Source organism: Caloenas nicobarica, chromosome 2 (genome assembly GCF_036013445.1).
Source record: "Caloenas nicobarica isolate bCalNic1 chromosome 2, bCalNic1.hap1, whole genome shotgun sequence".
NCBI classification, from domain to species: domain Eukaryota; kingdom Metazoa; phylum Chordata; class Aves; order Columbiformes; family Columbidae; genus Caloenas; species Caloenas nicobarica.
The window spans coordinates 139,608,810-139,630,730 of NC_088246.1; the positions used below are offsets into that span (position 1 = coordinate 139,608,810).

General features: G+C 37.4%; 1 protein-coding gene across 1 annotated transcript in view; it reads right to left on the reverse strand.

Annotated features, from left to right (window-relative positions):
• Positions 1-425: 425 nt before the first annotated feature.
• The window catches only part of TRIQK (triple QxxK/R motif containing), a 64,047-nt gene continuing 42,551 nt past the window's right edge, over positions 426-21,921 (reverse strand). Inside the window, exons 3-4 of the mRNA XM_065628731.1 lie at positions 15,292-15,377; positions 426-5,593 (exon numbers count right to left, since the gene is read on the reverse strand). Coding sequence (XP_065484803.1) covers positions 5,480-5,593; positions 15,292-15,377 — 200 coding nt within the window. The 3' untranslated portion in view covers positions 426-5,479. The remainder of the gene's footprint in view (positions 5,594-15,291; positions 15,378-21,921) is intronic.

Here is a 21,921-nt window from a genome sequence, read left to right on the forward strand (position 1 = left end):
GCAACACAGTGAGTTACCAGGTGGGTGTCTTCTGGAAGTACTGGCCATTTTTTTCGGTTTTCTTTCACTCTCGTTCACAGAGGAACTGCAATAGGAGAATGACCGGTTTGTCACTGAACTCCACACTCTTTGTAAAATGGCAAACTCCAAAGATCTATATGCTGCTCAGTTTTTTCAAGGTTCAGCAAAACAAAGCTCTTCACAGCTCACATTTATAACTGACCTGAACAAACAACTTTTAGGAAGAATTTGGACAAGGCACGAACTGTGCTGCAGGACTGTCAGCTTTTATCTGCTTTTTCAGTGATTCAGAATAAGATAACAGAGTCAAGCCCACTGTTTGACTAGTCATGTATTTATTTGTGGTTTTAACATGCAAAACCAGTATAACAATTATAGAAGTTAGAAAAAATTATAGCACTGAAAAAAGTATTCATGCAGAATGAAGCTTCTACTTGAACTATCCTTCACAATCACCAGTTAGTTGATTTGTCCCAATATTTATAGTTCATCATTACAACTGCCAAAACTGGCAACTACCAGGATTGTTGTCTCAATTAAGGACAGTAAACAGATTGTCCAATTTTTTTTTAATGAAAAAAATCTAAAATGTAATACTTCACAGTTTAACATGTTTATTCATTTAAACGAGTTAAAAAATAATGGTGTGACATCTGCTTGAGAGACACTGGTACCTAACATTTTGGCTGTCTCCCCACCAATTTGGTTGTGATTAAGGAAGTACAAAAGAAAGACTAGAGGATTCTGACAATTAAATGCATTGATGAACTACAAAAATATTTTTCCATTCTTGGAAAAGTGTAGAAATACATCTACACAAGAACGTATTACAGCAAACTAAGAGGAAAGGGAAAAGTGTTGCAAAATATCTCTGTCGGCTCTTTTAGGAAAAAATATTGTAAGCATAAGATCACAGACAATCTTTGCCAGTTTATTCATCTCATGGATTCATTTCCCAAAGTGCAAGCATAATCCACTACAAAATCTTTTAAGAAGCAGTTCCAGCATCACATTTCTGCTGTCTTATTGATGTGCCATATTGTTATTTTCTTAGTCATAAGCACCAGTAATTATTGTGCTACTGTAAGTAAAACTTGAAACGCGATCAAGATCTGTAGTATCCTGTTTGTCCGCGCTCCAACTTGCCTAGTCTGCATTTCAAGTACAGCCCTTGACTGAGAATTGTCCTGGATGCATTCGACCTTCACCAGCTGGCACAGTTGTGCCTTACAGGCACAATCCTGTATCAAAGCAAAATGAATCACCACTCTACTGGGAGGTGATAGCAACATTTTCTTCCCTGAAAGGGCAGCATTCAAAACTTGGCTCTAAGTCAGCAGATAAGCTTTTTCCATGATGGCAGTTTTCAGGGAAATGGGACAAGTGGTTTTGTAGGACTTTCACTGTGCCTTCGTTTAGTAGGGTTGTTTAAAAACTATTTGTTTTAAAACACAACTTGTTAGGTCAACTGCTCTTGATGACACCTAACCAGATGAGTTTGCTCATGTTGTGTATGTTGGCAGTTACGTGTTGCGGCACAATCTCGCAGCCTACCTGTTGTCCCTGCTACAGCTGGTCTGATGCATGGAAGGAGCTATGACAGCTCCTGAAGCGCATGATGTCTATATGATATGCAACAGCAAACTTTAAATAAAGTATTCTTCAAGAAAAGTTTAAATGTATCTCTAGGGTCCATTAGGGAAATGCTTAACATGCCTCCTAAGCTTCCAGTAAAATATGTTTATGGACTCTAGGAAACAGAGTTAAAGCCTTTCCTTGGCAATGTTCACTAGCAGCTCTAGTAAAACTACTAGATTGAGGCTCCTGTCCTGAGATGGTCTACATGCTGGTTCTGCTTTTGCAGGATCAAACGGAAAAGGAAAAGTGCTGAGGAAAGATTTACTGAGCAAAATCACTGCTGGAAGACTGGTGTACGTTCCTAGACAGAGACTATTCTAGATGGGACATCCACTCCCACCCAGAGCATGAGGACCTGGTACAGGCATCTCCTCAACAACCTCTGCTAGAAAGAAATTCAGTTTACTCCACAAGCAGATAGCAACAGCAATACTATAGTCTACCCTTTCCCCAGAGATTAATACCCTTGAAAAAACCTGTGCCATTAAGAAAGCTTTGCTGTGTAAATTGTTTGATCAGCAATCTTTCTTTGAAACAACTGCGTAAAAATATTACTTTTAGCCTAAAGTAAATCTGACTGAAGTTGATGGGAGCTACACAGAACAACTTTGTCTGCAGAAAGAGATCTGCTCTATTGGTGTTGGGTAGGATATCAAGGGAAGTTCTCTTCTTTATTGTATTCAAAGTATTGTAATATTCAAAGGTTACACTTAGTTTTAATATGGGGCTAGAACTGCCTAGAATAATCCAGATTTTCTAAAACTGGTGAGTATCACTGCTCACATTTGAACATTGTGCTGCTTACATTGCTTTAATCTCCTTTCAAATGTATATATCACTCAGTGTGACACATCTGACATTAATAAGAGCATAAAAATAGTAAAAATACATTTATTGCTAAAATAGACACTGAGCAACTCATACAAAGATTGGTGGTCCAAAACCCAATCTCAGATATAATAAGGGCAAAATAAGCCACATGTTTGCAAGATTAAAATTAGCCTCTACCTTAAAACATCAGGCATGGACAATGTAGCGCTCCAGAAAGCAGAAATAACTTCAAGTTGGATTCTGATTTCCCCTTGGAGTAAATCAGTTGTAAATTCAGTGAACTCAGGGAAATAATAAATTAGTAAAGTCAGAATCAGACCTCATTGCTAATAGAGTTGTGCTTGTGCCTTTTAGAAAGCCAAGGGTGAATAATTTGAGGAAAATTGGGAGCTTTTAGCTTTAAAAAACTATTGACATAGTCCCATTAGAAGTTATTGTACTGATAAAAGAAAAAGTGTATTTACTGCAATATTTACCATGTATTTCTATATGCACTGAACATCCAGTTTATCTAAGCAAAAGGAAATTTTCCTGTTACATGATAATATCTTTCATGCAAATGGAAAGTCCTAACTTAAATGAAGCCAACAGACAAACTTGAAACTGTGACACTTGTGGGCAATATGGACCCATAAGCCACAAATTCAGGAGGCTGTTTCAGTCACGCTTATACATGCTTTGGATTTTGTTTGAGAGCCATAATTATGGGAAATGCAATCTTCCTGTTCTAGGAATGTTGAGTTCATAAATTTGACAGTAAGAATAGCTTGCTTTTTAATGTAACAGATTGAGAAAGCAGGTTATGAGACAACCTGCATGGAGGGGATAACTACGCATCTTTCTCAGACCACACATCACTCAGTGCGCTACATGCAGACATTGAGAAAGAAATCCTTCCAGCATTTCATGGAGCAAGAAAATTGCTCATGCAAAGCAACGGGAGAGGTCTGCAGCTTCTGTGACATGTGGTGTGGCACTGCTGAAGTGAAAGGCATGTCACATCCAAGGAGACAGCTTGTGATATGCTTTTCTCTCCACAGAAAGTCGGGCCATGTGTCAGATAATGCTTCACTATAAAGGCAACATGTTGCTAGGCATTTGGTCATGTGTACAAGTATTAATGGACTATAAGTCATATGAATGCCTAAATGTTAGCATTTTGTGTCTGTAACAGTCAAAAGTAGAAAATGAGAAATATTTGCACTTACATGTTTATGCTTCTCTTTCATATTTTTCTTGGAAGACTTGTACTCTGAATTTCTAGAGGAGTTGTTTTGCATTGCATAAAGTGAATGAAAAGTATGACAGATAAGAAGTGGATCCTTAGAGACTCATAGTGTATATGGTCATAGTTACTATATGGTTTAAATATTAACTGTATTGATCTAAGTTCCTTAAGTGGTGATAATGGGACTGTGTCAATTTAAAATAAATACATTTTCCATTATAATATTTGCTATGATTTGTATCTCTTTGTCTACAAAATCACTATATGAAATTTTAGTCAGGCATTTATGGAACTAGTCAGTAAACATCTCAGTTGCAACTAAACCTAACATTCAGCCCTGAAATTGGTATCAAAGATAAAGCCAAGCTAATTTGCTAATATAATTTCAGTATTATAACTTTTCAGGAAGCCAGTCTGCCTAACTCTCTTGACCCATTCAGCACCAATGGCTCTACACTCTTCTCAGTATTAAAGTGAATCCAAAGTAGAGAAAGACTGGCCACATTTGTAAAAGGATCAAAACCGAACCTTTACAACCAAAAGCTCAGCAATATGCCAAAGCCAAAGTAGAACAGGATAAAGCCAGAATTTTACAGCCTCCTGCAGCTGCTTTGTCATCCCAACTTCTTCAAGTGGCTTGGTGTTATCAAAGGGATCAGAAACGTTATCTACAGCGCATATGCTGAAAGGTACCTTGCAAGAACTGAAGGATGTCATGGAGCCAAGATTTTCCCAATTACTGGTACGCATGAATAGAAAAAGATTGCTTAATACTTACAACTTCTTACATTAGTTTGATGATTAAAATGATTGTATAATGGGAAAGTAATTTTTTTACAACATCCCCCTAACAGGTAGAGCAAGTTGATACCACGACCAGCAGGAAGAGTATAATTAAAATACAATTTTGACTTTACATTAATAATAGAGTAATACACTAATTAAAACGAACATCGACTGAACTTTCTATTTACACTAGTTCAGACAGCACAGGAGGCAAAGAACTGTGTTTCAGAGGCATATGCGAATGTTAGAGCTTCTGTCATCCAGGTGCCATTTCTGACAGAACACATGTGTGCTGAACAGTTGGCAAAAGAATGAAAAAGATTACTGCAGATATATGGGCACACAGAATCTGGGATGACATAAAATCAAGTCCATATAGGAGGTGACAGACTGCTTCTAAAAAGATATTTTTTTCCTACAATTTCTTCCATCTTTGTGCGTGTGCACACATGCACAAGAAAGATAAAAAGGGAGAGAAAGGATGAGGGGTTTTTGATAGATTTTAAATACAAATCAAGAAAAGACTTTTTATTTGGTATTTCTGCTTTCTTTTGGGAAAGGAAAAGGAAACTAATTTGGCTATTAGGAAGCTTTGATTCCTAAATTCAGTCAAGGCAGACTCTCCTCCAGTGAAGTCAGCATCAATACCCATGATAATAACAGCACCTGTTTTTTGACATCAAAGTTCTCTGCCTGAGAAAAAAATAATGTAAACAATAAACTAAACAATAAACTTCATGTGTTGTACTGCTGCTCCTGGCTTTGGCATTAACCAAGTACACTTGCCAGGCACAAGTGTTGTTCTTCTGTTTTGGAGATCTGGAATGTAAAAGTGACTGATGAATTGCAAAACTTTCTTATGAATTTAGACTGCAAGAAATGGCATCATTTACTGTCTCACAGTGAAGGGACTGTGTGTTCCTATGTAGTCTTTTTCAAGCTGAAGAAATCTTGATGATAGATTCATTGCATCTGCTAGTTTTCATCTGGATCCAGATCGAGGTCAACTTCATTGGAAATGTTAAGATAAAAGAAAGCATAGAAAGCCAACAAAAATACCAGTATAGCTGCAAGGACGAGAGCAACTTCCTGTAGAAATAAGAGAAAAAACAAAACAAACAAAAAAACTGTTAGAAAAAGTACCATATTTTCAAATAAATCAAGAATAAATATTATTTAACTTTTATAATGCACATTAAAGTAGCATCAGATATGTATAATTGCATAATTTATTCCCTGTGATTACCATTTCGGAATGCTATAAAATCCATTTACTTAATAAATATTTTGGTGAGTCTGATATACTCTCAGAGATAGGATATTTGGCTTAAAAATCTTTGGTCTGACCTAGAAATAGGAGCTTTATGCACTTTTATTATGCTATTCCTTCTTTTTTAAAAGAAAAGACAGAATTCACAAACCACAGTTTTGAACACAAATTTAAGTTATGAATTTACACTGTGAATTTTGATGTTTTCTAGCAATATGTTACTGCTTTTTGCCAACAAATTTGTAATTTTTTAATGAAGCAAACACAGTATGGTGGAAGTCAATGAAAATTGCTACCTCTACCTCCCAACCTCCTGGCATGCATTACAATATGGAGCTACAAAATCCTTCAGAATTGGATGAAACTTTTCTTCCTTCCTCTCTCCAATAAGGCAAAAAGCACAACGATTTGCACTTGCACTTGCCTCTCTTCCCATAAAATACTGCAACTTGCTGCATCTTCCTTAATTAACATAAAAGAGTCTTCCAAAGTATACATGATTTATAGCAGCTTTCAGAAGCAGAAAAATGTTTTTGTACGACACGTCATACTCATTATGTGATTGCCTATCATCATATTCTATCTTAAGGCTGGACTCTCTTAAGCTCCGACTTTAGACCTCAGATACAATAAATCACAGTATGATCATCCTCTTTATAACACTACTTCTTTCAAAGTCACAGTATTTCACATTTTAAAGTTTTTATTTTCCTGGAAAGCATAGCACATTTCCTGTAGTGTTGACTCTCATCTTACCAAAATGAAAGAAGAAAAATAAATTTGAGAAAAACCCTTATGTTTCTTCAGCTCACAACAAGTGTCACTTCCACAGCTGATAATATACACTGCTTCATTCCTTATCATCAGGATGCATTTTTAAAATCATACACTGAGGTGCTCAAAAGCAACAGGTTAGTTTGTAATCCCCAAAACCGTTTTACCACTACAAAAAGAAGCAACAACCTCCCCTCCGAATCTCAGCTTCCTGTTAAGCTACAAACCATCTGCATCAGAACACTTCACCTGCATATTTAACAGGAGAGCAGAAAAATAGTTCAATGAGTTTGTAGCAACTGATCTGAATTGGTACAGAAGATGCTACATCCAATCTGCTCTGCCAGTGGGACTGAAAGGAGATGTCTAGACCTCACCTAGACAAGCAGCCACCCTTTACTGTCCAAGGAGAGAATCTGACCCCCTTTGCTGTAAGATCCATTGTGTCCTCTAAAAGAGGTCAGGTAAATTCTCCCCAAAATGCCTATTTCTCCCCTTGGAGTATAAAGGGAGTGGAGATGATAGCTCAGGTGTGGAGACCTACACTGCATCCAGTATCTCTAGCTTCACGGTGGCTTTGTGACCAACTTACTGTGTCCACTGCCATGAAGGAGTTAAAACTGTGTAAGCTTCATTTTTAAAGTCTAGCCCATAATCTGGCATTCTTCTATAGAACAGCATTTCATTTGCATTTACATGAATGCATTATATAGTTTATCAGAATGTTGGATCAATAATTCAACATATGTCATCTAACAAACTTTGAAATACTATTGCCTAGTTGGCGTATGCTCTACAGGAGTCTTTGTTCTATAGAAACCTTTGCTTTACATTTTATATAGATGATTAATTGAGATGTACTTTCAATTTATTTTACCACATTAAAATTGCTCCTGTAAATTTGCTGAGGCTGTTTGCTACAGATTTCCACTCCATTTTCCTCTTAGAACTGTATCATCCCTTGAACCTCAACCTGCTGATTTCACATGATTTGATTAAAAAAAAAAACTACATCTAATTCACTAATATATTAAAGGAAAGTGATTTTTGCTTTGTTGCAGTTGCAACACGTCAGTATCTCACAAAAGGGCATGGCAGCATCAGACAGGTTTCATTTATTTCCTTGTATCCACAGCTGTGCTCCCAGACCCATCTGGCCACACAGCTACTAATCTTAAGAGGATGTAATAAACAAGTGACATACAACTGCAAGCTCCATCTGCTCAGGAGAGTGGACAACAAAACCGTACAATGCAGGCACCATTCACACTTGACACAGAGAGCAAATTCATTCCGGTATTAAAAAGTTTTTTCCCTTGTTTGGATGCGACGCTTGTCACACTTTCTGCTATACAATACTTTCACCTTTCCCTTCTTCCCAGTCTCTCTTATGAAACTCTGCGGTAGCAGCAGCAAAATTTTGGGTAACTTTTGCGTTAAGGTTTTGCTTTCTGGGAAGTGGAACTGGGAAAATCTTTATTATTACTCTCAGATTGCCCAGTAACTGCTTTGACAGGAGTAGTTCTTTAATTCCTGTGCCCAAGTTTTACAGTGAATACCGCTGAGATAACAACACTCCTTTCTTTACACAGGCATTAGGAACTGGGTGGATGGATCAGTTTTTATTAACCCTAGGAATGAAAAGCCTTATTGATATTCCAGGTTTGAGAATTATGCAAGAACCTTAATTTTGAGTTACTGAAGGTGGCAGAGTAACAAAAATCTAAAATAAACAGCCTAACAAAGGACACCTGGCTCTCAGCTAGGGATGTGCTGTCTCTTAAGAATTGCATTCAGTTTATGAACTTTTATAAACATAAATTTTGCAATGTAAATAGCAAATGAGATGCTACACCACTGCACTGTCTTTGCAACAACAGTATATATTGTCATTTTAATTTGCTTTATACTTATCAGGCTTTGCTATTTGTATTTTAAGCCATGCATAGAAATGAAATGTTAAAATACTCCCCGCTCGGCATATATAGCTCCCTTTCTCTTGCACTTTATAGATCATCCCCATCATCCCTTTGCGAAATCCATTTACTCAGAGGATTTCACCATGAATAATTAACCAATATAGAAAAAGTCCTATAGAAATAAACTAAAAATGATCACAGGGCTTTTTCTCTTTTTTTTTTTCCCCTTTTATAACATGGTACAGAACACTAGGAAATAACACCCCTATTCTCAAATCCCAAAGTACAGTCAAAGAAGCCTTTAAAAGGAGCAGAATTTTTTGTTACATTATCTTATATTTAGAATAATGTCTGTAGAACCCTACTGATTTCAGCTTGGTTAAGTTTTTCAGAAACTTTTCCATAAAGGAAACACATGCCATTACAGCATAACGTTGACTTCATTCTCCTATCATTTTTTGTCAGTTTTATGTCTCTCATGCCAAAATACTTGGATAATGTCCTCAGATTCACCCTGATGGAGCACATTGCAGAGCTGGATCTAAACAAGATTAATCAGGAGATGAAAAAATAGGGGTGAGGAAAAAATGTTGGCTACAATAACACAAATTTAGACATTGTGTATGGCAGCATCATGTCCTACACATTTAGAGAAATATCACACTTTCAGGGAATTTCAGATTTTTTACATATTTATTATTGTCCTCCACAGAGGATCATACTTTTTTTCATCTGAAACCAGCTTAAAATTAGGTAAAAGAGTACCAGAAATTGCTGTCTTTGAAATGCTAAACTATCCCTAGCTATTTCTGAAAAGAGATTAAAAGAAAATCATGCTGACCAAGGATACACGTAGAAATAAAACAAACATACACAGACTTGACAATGAACTTTTTTATCCCATATAATTTCTAACTGGAAGACTTTATCTGAACATTCACTGTAACAATTTTTTAGAGTTTCAACAAAATCATATTTAAAAATGGATGTTTACTTCCTTGATGAAGGATATTCTACATCTAACACACGGTAACAAAAGTAAGTTATTCACTTTTAACTGTAATTGTGATGTTACAAATTTTTGATTGTAAAAAATTCAGATGGAACAAAGATCATTATTGACTGAAATAATGAGAACAAGGCAGTAATACAGAGTCATCTAAAAGGCCTGGCTATATGGCCACAAAGCAATAGGATTCATTTTAATATAGCTAAATGCAAGATAATACAGAGAGGTATCAAAGATGTAGATAGTACTTACAAAGTGTAGGACTCTCTTTTTAAAAACTGTGACTCTAACAAGGTCTTTGGATTTAAGATCACACTCCCTCGGTGTGATCTCTGGATGTGCAAAGGCAGAGGGATTTCCAGTAGGGAGATGACTGGTATTTATTTTGTCATAGAGAAGAATGAGAGGCAGTTTGGTTACAGCATATAACTATATATGTCATACACCTGTATTTAAGTGAGGCGCTTCACAGTGTGGGGTCCTTCTATCTTGTTTACCAGAACCTCTCAAGGTCCAGCTGTGGTTAGATAAGCTCAGTCTTAAAATAAGATGCCATTTCCTAGGAGCAAGAATGACTGAACATTCCAGTTACCTCATGGGGAAAGAAAAAAAAAAAAAAGGGCAGCAGCACTTCTATAGCTGTGAGGCTTTTATGGCCAGATCTCTCAAAAAAGTACGTTTTTATGTAGCTATTGAGAAGAATACTTCAACTACGGCTTGTGTGAAGAGGAGGTCCTGACTGCCAGCCTTGGGGTTGGCGACCTCAGCCCTCCAGACTGCTCCCCTCCTTCAGGGCCCTAGGAAGACTGGGATTATTCACATGGTCACTGCTGTATTCCCAACCCCTGAAGTAGCAGATTGTTTCATGTAATGACACCTCAAGCTTCAGTGCTTCAGACTTTTCTATAAAGGAGCAAATAAAGTTTCCTTCTTTTTCAGGAAATTTTCCTCCAATTGCATTAATTTCATTTGTGGGATTTGAAGTTTTGTTGCTGTCAACTATCCTTTGAAGTGTTAAAGATCAGTCACAAGCAGAGACCAACGCCTGAGAAAGATGCACTGCTGCTCTGAAATGATACAGAAAATCCTCCTAAGCTCCTGCTTGGTGCATCTTCTTCATATGCTCAAACCACCATGATTACTGTACTTACGTGTACAGGTCAGGCCAGGGTCAGATAGGAGCAATCTGATTTTGTTTTTCTATTTGCACGGATTTTTTCCACTCCCCTCCATTTCAAGGCCGGGGACCAAAGTCTGGCTACTGGGACCACTGGGAATATCACACTTTGTTCACTGGTGGCACATTAAGCTTCCCTGCTCTTTCTGTGAGGCATATAAGCTGCTTTGAAGACCCAGTATTTTGGCTGTTATAAAGTGCTTCGACTTCCTAGAAATTATTTAGATGAAATTTTATGATCTGTAACATATAGAAGGCCAGATCAAATGATCTAATAGTCCCCTGTGGCCTTAATTTCTGCAAAGCTATGAAACTATATTCCCAAATTATCTTGGCAAAGGTAGTTCACTAATTTAACAGATTACAAACAGCATGAAATCAGAGAATACCCTTTGCCAAAATACACTAGGACTGTCTTGTCATCTATTCATACATAACTTTTACCAGATGAGGTAAACTCTTAATAGGGAGCTAGCTAGCTACACAATAGAGTAAGTAGATAGGCAAAAAAATGACACACAGTAGGCTCTCACTTTTTTAGGAAACATTTTTTCCTTAGCTCAGTCGATGTACTACATTGCTAATAATTCTCTGTGGAGTGGTATTCTGCAGCCGATTATGTCTTTGCAAGTGGTTGTAAAATACTACTGTTCAGATTTGTGTCTGCCTTTCAACAAGAGAGAAAACTTCGGCATCTATCCCACGGACCATGGATTCATTCTTGAAGCCTGTGAAAATATCGCTCACTGAGAACTCCCTTTACTTTCGGCCTCTGCATACCAATCCCCAGCTATCTGGGGCCAAGCTTCCACATTCCTCGAACCATTTTCTGCTTGTCACCCTTCTGCTGCCACCTCTTCCTCACCTACGGAGAGCAGAGTTAGCACTGACGGTGTAGACCGCTTGCTGCTCCACCTGGTAAGGGACGAGCAGGTGGGCTTCCACCAGCATGAGCTCTCAGAGGACAACAAAACAACGCTGCAGAGAAGGTTCAGAGGGTCTCTTTTTGGTTCTGTTACAAAGAATTTTATTTTATCCAAACACTAGGAGACATACTGTTTTCTCTCTGAGTTGTTTCTCAAGACAGGGGTCCTGATTTTCTAAGAGACACCATATATTTTGGCACTGTTTGCATTAGTGTCACACATACAAACAGAGCCAGCAAGATAGTTCTGCTACAGTATTTAATTTTTAAACATATTTAAAGAGCAAATATTGTACACCAGATACTAGCATGGTCACCCTGCTTGAACTAACTTTTGATAGTTATTAGCGCTTAGCTGCTTCTCTGACATTATCAATAGGGATAAAATGTCTCATTGGGGAAATTAAAAAGTACTAAATGGCAGTGACTGAAAGGAACTTTGTTACTTTAAACCTTGCATTAAAATGACAAGGCAATCAAAGTTTGACAAGACAAGCTAATTAGTATGCCAGCGATGAAATGTGAAGGATCTCCAGGGGATTGGTTCTGAAAAGTTTTATGTCATTTATGGGGCCTTTTTTTTTAAGCAAAGGTTGTCAGCTCTCACGGTAAAACACACAACAGTGGAATTTCATTATCTTCATAGAAGTTAAGGACAAAAATCCTTTCACTATTTTCCAGTCCTCTTTTTCTTCTAAATACTACATGAAATCTTACTTTACAGGCACAAATATGAGCTCTTCAGGACACTAGCGTAAAAAAACTCTAGAGGTATCAATGGGCACTAAAAATCCTACTGTTTTAAATGGAAGGATGGTATTTATTGTGTTAGGTATTTCATAGAATTATAAAAATATTCCTCTTTCCGAGAGAGCTTGTACTTCCATGTGCATGATAAAGATATCCTTTCTCTATTTATTTACTGCAACTTATCTTTTTATGGGAAAATGTTAATATATTGTGAAACACTGCACACTGTATCATGTACTGAAACCTGGATAAACAAATAAAATATATGGTAAATACACACTTGTATGTGTTTTCTTAGAGATTTACAAGACCTTGGACCTTTCTTTTTAAAGTGCTGCCTACTTATTACACTGCACTGTAATTACACCACTTTTTTTTTTTTCTTTTTCCTTAACGCAGATTGAAGGCAATCAACTGTCACAGCACAGAATTGTGGCCTACATCACATAAAAAGACTGAGATCCCAGCCTTTGGAAGGTGAATCATGTCACTTACCACCATCAGAAAACTTTGCTAATATGAAGCGACAATTGTGGCGATGCCTTCCCCAAGGAAGAGCTCAGGGACACTCAAAAGCTCTGAATGTTAGGAAACACTTAAAGGAATGCACACTTAAGCCTCAAAATAGTTTCATGAACATTCATCATAACATGATGGCAGAACAACTCCGCTGCCTCTTCTGACAGCCATCGACATGAGGAGCAGTTTAACACTCTGCAGGAGACTCCAAGAAGCATTTATTTCAAAACTTTATCCAGAAGACAACAGAGAAGTATCTGGGATCAGTGTGGAAAATGAATGTAAGGAGATTGCTCTTGGACTGCTGGAGGAACTTAACAACAGACTGAGGCAAATCAAGCCCTGCCTGAGAGAAGGGGAGAGGTTATGAGGTCTCACAACAGGGACAGAGAAGCTGTCCCTGAGGTTTATCCCGAGACATTAAATCTGCCTCGCTTCCACGCTGAGCGCTGCAGGCTCTGCCAGGAGAAGTGCAGAGCTTTATTCTGCAGGGATTGCCCATATTCTGGTGGAAGTATTGTACCATTTAGTAAGCCTGAGGTTGTTGGCATTATGCAGGCTCAGTGAGAAGAATGCACACAAATGCCCTGATTTCCTTCCCCCACAAGCATTTCCCCGGAGGGAAAGGTGCCAAGTTACGTTCTCTTTTGCTTTAGCCCTGTCAGCTTTTCTCAGCTACTAGGAAGCAAGGCAAACGACTGTGATCTGTTTAGGGATGATTCAGGGTCGTATTTTAAGGCCCAGGTATACAAAAAACGTTACAGCAGTAAGACAATATTTTAAAGAATATCTTTCTCTCTTGTTTTTAAATGTAGTGGCAGAATTGCAAACCCAAGGCATTGCACACTGCAGCTAGCAGGATTCCAGAAACACATAATCGTATGACCCGGACAGCACGTGTGCACCTTGATGGCAAAACTCATTCTTAGAACTCAGCAGGTCTACTACAACATTCCATATTTGTACAAAATAAACAGTTCTTGATTTCTTTACTCAATAATACTTGATTATTCATTATACATATGATTACACACATGCTTTCCTATTGTCCCTCATTTTTAAGTAAGAACTACTTAAGAAAAAAAGGAGAAAAAAAAAGCCTTTAAGGACCAAGGTTCATATTTTTCTCACTTGTGAAAGACACACAAAAAACCTTGCACATTTTAAAAGAATTAGGCTGTACAGTAAAAGTCTCCAAGTAGAACATCACTTTTAAAAGGTCATGTCATTGAAAGTAAAATGAAAAGAAAAAGTAAAATTTAATAAGAAAGGAAGGAAAAAACATTGAACTCAAAAAGGTTAATAATCTATCCTTTAAACAAAAAAGGCAATCTACTTTTTCTCATTAAAACCTGACACACAGCACTAACTGAAGAGATTATGTTATGAAAACATACTGCATTGCACGGTAATGCTTGATCGAGATCAGCAATCAGGAGCAAAAAGAAAGCACTGTTTCGTGATTATAATAGCAAATTCTGGAAGACAACCAAATACATCATCTGGCAGCTCAACAGCTGTTACAGCTTGGTAGTAATACCTTGGCATTTGCTACAAGCTATAACTTGAAAAAATTGATTTCTCATCTGCCAGAAACAAGAATATGTTCTTCTTTTAACATTTCTGAAGTTTGTTTCACTAGAATACCCACGTATTTGATCCACTTTTTAATTTTTCTTGGTTTTTACCCTTGCTGCTAAGATAATTGTGTATCAATTTGATTCAAAATAAGTCTGAGGGAAAAATACGGGATGCAACTTAAATAACGCGCATTCATATAAATCCCATTTTCAGGACACACTGGGTAGTAGATCACACGAAATATTCCTAATTGCCCTCCTTGCTCATACTCACAGCTGTGATCAACTAGTCATTATTATACTTCATACTTGCCTGAAAAAGGGACATTTCCAAAAATAAAGTTCAGTACCTTTCCATGTGTTTTGCTGTTAGTTAAGCTGCCTGTTTCCAAGTCAGAGGTAGTACACAAGGATGGACTGAGACAATAATGCTGAGAATTTACAACACTTAACAAATACAGTCTTTAAATTACTCCTGGGTGTAGGATAGGAAGAGGAAGAAGGAAGATGCTTATTGTAATTTTTATAACTATACAAAATCATTAAAGCATTTGTTCTGTGTGTAGAGAGGCTCCCTGAAAAGATCAATTATCTAAGCATACAGTACTTTATTGACTTTAAAGTAAGTATGCATCATAACAAAGACATGGACTACTTAAAATGTTATGGCATTTCAACTATTCTAGTTATTTTATGGTTAAGTAAAAGCAATCCATCATAAATATTTTAGATTCTGGCATTCCACTTAGATTTTGAAATGTCATGAACAATATCTCTCAGAAATCAATATTCACACAGTACATCTATGGGGAAAAGAAACAACATATACACAAAGGTGGTATAAGCTATCAAAGAGATCTCTACCTTTACGCCTAGTGCAGTTTTCTTGGCCTCTGCTTTTAATCTTGTAGCTCTTAACATAGGCCTGGTTTTCTTATAATCTTGTTTTCCTAGAGTAGAAAAGCATATTTAATGAAAATGATGCAAAAAGAAGATAAAGAATGTCAGCAATTATTTCTGTTGAAAAGCCAGATCCAATATTTTGAAAACATTCCACAGCCCAGCACTTTAAACAGGAGCTACTTTGTAAGACAGGTGCCCGATCTGTGGAACAACAGTCCTTAACACAGAAAATGACAGCAGCAAGTGCCGACAAATCAGCGTAGAACCTATTAGTCCAGGGAGACATCAAAATATACGTACAGATAGCCATCCCCTAGTTTAACATTTATTAAATTGTTCAGTAAGCATCAGACAACAAATAAGCAGATTGAAGGTGGATAATGTTTTTCCCTCACATTTCAATCAGAACAAAATTTTCATTAAGATTTTTGTTGGTTGTTCATCTCTAATGCATATATAAATGTGTAATACAGGACATCATGGTGAGTCATAGAATGGTTTGGGTTGGAAGGGACCTTAAAGATCACCTAGTTCCAACCCTCCTGTTACGTTTCATCACTCTCAACTGGAACATTATTTGCAAGTATCAGAACTCAGAGACACACAGGTCAGTCCAAGTAAGTACTAATAAAACCACTGCTTCACACTATCTGCTTCTAGAAACATGTTACACAGAATCTTCTAGGTGTCTTACATGGACTTTTTAAAAGTTACAGGGACTATCTCTTAGAGCTACAAATTGTGTGGCCAAGTGCTTGATTACTATGAGTCCATATGAACTGAGTTCAGAGGAGGACATGCAAGTACTTAGAAATGGCATAAATCATTTATCTCAACTTAATAATAAAGCATAAAACACTTGATATCTCTCAGGGATATTTTTGCTGTCTGAAGGGCCTGTTACTGCTGTGCTATGTACTATTAAGTATAGCTTTATAAGTCACCAGAAGGCAAGGTACAGATACAGTCACAAAATGAGGAGAAGGAAAAGAGGAATCTGTGAAGAAACTGCTGATGGGGTGGAGCCATTTTGGCTTTTCAAAAAAGTCCTTTCCATTTTTCCCCCCTAATGCATACATACCTTTCTGTCCTTTTTGTCTATGTCCAAAGCTGAGCTACAATGCTTAAAAGCAGAAATCTTTGGCCATTTTAAACCACTAATTTTACCTAGTTTTACATTTAACTTTCATCATTGTAACATTCAAATAATTGAACATTTTCTCTAAAATTGTGTCCAGTAGTTTCGTGCATGTAATACTTCCATTTGCTCAACCAGATGCAGTCTTACATTCATAACCAATAGTGAAAGCTTCTCATTTTATGGTCACCTTCAAAAATGTAATATTCATAGAATAGTTTGGGTTGGAAGGGACTTTCAAAGGTCATGTAGTCCAACCCCCTGCAATGAGCAGGGACATTTTCAACTAGACCAGGTTGCTCAGAGCCCTGTCCAGCTCGGCCTTGAACGTCTCCAGGGATGGGGCAACTACCACCTCTCTGGGCAACCTGGGCCAGTGTTTCACCACTCTCACTGTAAAAAATTTCTTCCTCATGTTTAGCTTAAAACAATTACTGCTTGTCCTGTCTGTCCCCATCCTTCTTATAGGCCCCTTTTAAGTACTGAAAGGCCGCAAGATGGTTTCCCTGGAGCCTTCCGTTCTCCAGGCTGAACAACCCCAGCTCTCTCAGCCTGTTCTCACAGCAGAGCTGTTCCAGCCCTCTAATCATCTTGATGGCCTCCTCTGGACCCTGTCCAACAGGTCCATGTCTTTCCTGTACTGAGGGCTCCAGAGCTGGACGCAGGACTCCAGGTGGGGTCTCACCAGAGCAGAGCAGAGGGGCAGAATCACCTCTCTTGACCTAGTGCAGTGGTGAAATTCTGAAACATGAATTGGAAAAGAAAGGTCCTCTCCAGTGATATACTAGACTCCAGGAAACACACTTCTGCCTTTATCTACTCTATCACTCTGCTCATATTCAAAACAGAACTCTTCTCTGTAGCATATTGTGGATGTTGAACTTGCATTATCAACTTGCTTCCATTGTATAATCTCTCTTCAATCCTAGGGATTATATATTGTGAGGGCCTCTGTATTATCATTTGGTCAGATATTATTCATAAAAGACCTGAAATAACTTAGAAAATACTCAACAACAAAAAGAAAAATAACTGAAACCATGTCTATTGGGGGAAAAAAAAACCCCAACACATATATCCAAGGAATTTTCTTAGAAGACAGAGTGAAGAAAAGATGACACGATGACTATTTATGTCTGATGCTCCAATATATTAATCCAGTCAATGTATTTCATTTGCAGGACAGGACCACTGCAGCATTATTCTTCAGAAGTCAATGATATCTGATAATGGGATGCATCAGGAGTACAGTAACTTTTCTGAACAGTTAGAGAAAGAATTGCAGGAACCACCAAAATGGCTAAGTCATGAGACGAAGCCAGCCAGAAAGAGAACATTTCTTCTCCCTAAAGCACTGCAGTTGTACTTTTGCTATGAAATAGTTAAAGGGCTGTCAGAATTTCCATTATAAATGGCAGTTTATAACTCATAAAAATTCACTTCAGGCTAAAATTTGGCATAGATATATCCCAGTTTTAAATTTGTTTGTTTGTTTGTTTGTTGGGAGCCAACTTTCAATAAAATGATGCAGCTGTTTTTACTTACTTCAGAACAAACTACAGAAATTTATCCATCTGAAATGTTTTAAGCATGAAAAATACCTTCGTTTACAAGTATATAACTGACAAGGACTAAGTTCAATTTCAATTCTCATAATTCAGTTTTGCTGCTCTCCCATCTGGCGTAAATAAAGCAGGACAGTGAGGTTTCCCTTCTAGTAATGTAAAAGCATTAGACAATGAAAACTAGAAAGCTTTGTAAGGCCTGTTAGCAATGGGAAACAAGTTGGCTGCTGAAACCCACCTCCCCTTTCTCCCATTGTCCCTTCTCCCTCCTCTTCTGCAAGGCAAAGCTGTGAAGGTGACACAAGCAGGGGTAAATATTGCACAGGAGACCTGGTCTGTGAACTACCTGTATCAGCAGGACCAAGTCTATTCCTAGAAAAGGGAAAGCTTATTGGTCTTCTTTCCCTTGGTTTCAGGCACTCTGCTACTGTTTATTTCAGTATCATGGCTATGGCTAAGACTGGATTCTACTTATCGAAAGAATACTTCCAGATTTATATTAAATCTGATATGAACAACTACCCCCCCTATATAACAAATAGGTTATTTTAATAATGACTCTAGAGCTGGTAGTTCTCCAAATCTATGCACCTGCTATTCATTTACCTCTCTGCTTGCTAAAGGTGATAGCCAAAAGGAAAAAAAAATATGTTAGGGAAACAGTCTGAGTCCACCAAGTGCAAAAGTTTAAAAAGGGCATCTGTGGAGTTCTTTGTAATGAAAACCAGATTCAGCAATTGTACTCGTAAAACATCTGAACTTTCTGAGGCCTTGGGAAAGTCACTGCACTACAGGACTATAAAGGACTATGAAATGCAAAGCCCCTACCATGTGAATACTGATCATTACCACCTGGAAAACAAGCAGAAATAAATAATACAGGCTTTCTACATTCTTTCAGGCCTGCAAATTCAACCAGTTGGAATACATATATTCACACTCCTAGTGTCTTCTAGTTTTATCTCACTTATCCCACAAGCTTTCTTGTACATTTATCTGTCAGAGTCATCAGCCTGAGCTGTCTCTTCTTCCCAGGAAGTGTCCGTCAAAGCCAGTTAAGATGGATTCATGAGACAAAGCTCATTTGTCTGCTTTACCCAATGTCTATTCAGGACAGACACCGAGTTTTCCTGAGGAAATGTAGGAAGGCAAGAAGAAGCCACCAAAAAGACAGGATTGGAAAATTTCCAGACCAAAACCTAGGGTTTTTATTACTTAAGCAAAATTCTCTTCTACTTCTCATTTTTGTTATCAATTCTTCATCTCATCTCATCTCTTCTCTCAAACTCCAGCGTCAGTTTTCCTTAACTTTTTTTTTTATATAACTACCCGAATTTCCATCTATTTTTTACAAACCTGCCACTTCTTTCTTTCCAGCTTTTCTCAAGTCCATCACTTTCTTTCCATTTTTAAGGCCAAAGAACTAGTCCACGATAAAGCCACTTTTCTTACTGACTACAGCCATCACCTCTCTGCTTGTCCTGCCTCCTACCAGTCCTTCCTCAGACCAGCTGCAAAGATCATCCACCTTTCCATTTCAGTGTCTCAAGTTGCCTTTGCTCTCCAGAGCTCACCGTTCATCCTGCTCCTTCCTTCTATCCTTCTGGTAGAGTTTTTTCCACTCCTTTGGTGCCAAAGTGACCTCAGTAGCAGCTGAATTGAGTTGAGCCCTGTTTACAGACCCTGCTCTGAAAACTTTCCACAAGTAGAAATAAAGACTATTCTACTGGCTGTCGAATTAGAAAAGGGTGAACTAAGGGTGAAATACAAGTACTTTTTGAGCTATCACAGGTATATTCTGAAAAATGCCAAAGAGTCTCAGAGCCAATATTAGGGATTCATACAATATGCAACATTTGCTTCTCCTCATGCAACTAGGATTAAAAATCTATGGATTTCACAATAATTTTTGTCAGTTATCTCTACTCACAAGGGAAATTGAGATCCCATAGATCTTCTATTCAATAATTTTAATAACAGATTAGAGATGACCTGATCTTGCGTATTCAGTATTCTTTTTAATTATATCTCCAATGACACCATGATTAATGCAAAACTTAAGTTAAATAATACATATGAGCTAAAGAAGTTCATTAAGTTCTGGGTGACCGTTTTTTTTTATTCTACAGAAATACTGTGATATTGCCAGGTAGTATGCATGTACTTTTGTGTACATACCAAGCTCTGTTATACATGTAGCTGAGAATGCAACACGCTGAGCTCTACATTTAAGAAAACTGACTATGTTTAAGATTATGTTTAAAGGTGCTACTATTTAAGATACAACCTGAACAAATCTATATAATAACTTTACGGGGAAAAAATTAGATTCCCAACCCTTCTAGAAATTTACTCTTTCATTCTAAATAACAATAGCTCATTACTGGAATTGAATAACAGACTAAAGACTGTTTCTCTGCTTTTCAATTCATCAGGCTTAAGCAGACACAGGACTGCATCTTTGGCCTTTGTTGATGCTGCTGTCCAAGCTTATTATCATATGAATATCTAGTTATTGTTTTATAAATGTTCGCATTTCAGGAGCTCCCTGCTTTCTTTTTTCTCAGTAGACTTTACAATATCCACCTTCATTATCATCATGTGGCAGCATTGCTCTTCGCCTGCATTTGCTACTTTAAAAATTAATGCACTGCTATTTTCTGAATACTGTACTGCGTAAGCTGCTTATGAGTACATTATGCTATCAAGCAAGCACATGCAGAAAAGCTTCCTAAACTGTTATTCTTTCAATGAAAATACAGCTGGTTCTGCTTCAAAGGCACTTCTTTTCACCTGCAAATGGACTTGCTTCTACACTTATTCCTCAATTCATTGTCTTTTATTTGTGTCTGCAAATCTTTAATTGCCTTTAATTAGAAAAAAGTAAATTCAGTGCCTTAATCTTGCAAATACATTAAATCATAATTCTGTCTGGGATGAATACCAAGTTCTATTCACTGACTGATCTTTATAACAAAGGTATATAAATTTATTGTCCGTTTATATAGACTACACCAATTAAGCCACAATGGAAAAGCAAATAGATAAGAGTCAAAATATTTGAAATGAGAAATGTGCAATCTAAATTTAATTACTCAGACAAATTATTTGAAGATGAGTTATTTACAGTATGCCAAAAAACCCAACAGATAGTAAAATTTGCTAATCAACATTGCATATTTAAAATTCCTTTCAACACTTTCACTATAATTCATAACAACCAACAAACTGCTGTCCTGGATCTTTTTCTGCTGATATTATATTAATAATCAAAGCATTAATAAGACCTTTTCCATACAATAGCAATCCATTTCATATGTTAAAGTATTAAGTTGTAATAAAACTACAAATACTGGGTAAATTTGTTACCATTAGTAGTTTAACTAAAGTACATTAATGTAACTGATGCTGAAACCCATATTAAAATGTATACCTAGCTAATGAGAAACTAGAGACAGACTGTGGTAAGCTTTATGGTCAAACTGCAAGTGTGAAATCACACACCTAGTTAAACTGAAATCAATGTTCATATTATGATTATTGATCTGAAATAGCGAAGGCTCCAGGAACCCTCCACAAAACCCTACAGAACAAACATAGAACAAGAAAATGTTCCTCTGGTCTTTTCAGGGTTTCCACAGTCTGGCTTCAAGCATTCCCTCTACTACCCCATGGTAACAGAGGGAAAAGTCAGATCTTGCTGGCAGGGGTGAGAGTCCAAGACGGAGGAAGGCTCAGCCACACTGTTCTCCACAACCTCCTTACATACAAAACATGGAAGCCATTGCACCTGACTTCAGTTTCAGGTGATTGTTTGTTTAGGTTTCTCGTTATTTTTCATAGAGAGACTCCTCCAAAGAGTGGGAGACAGCAACCTAGGACAGCCTA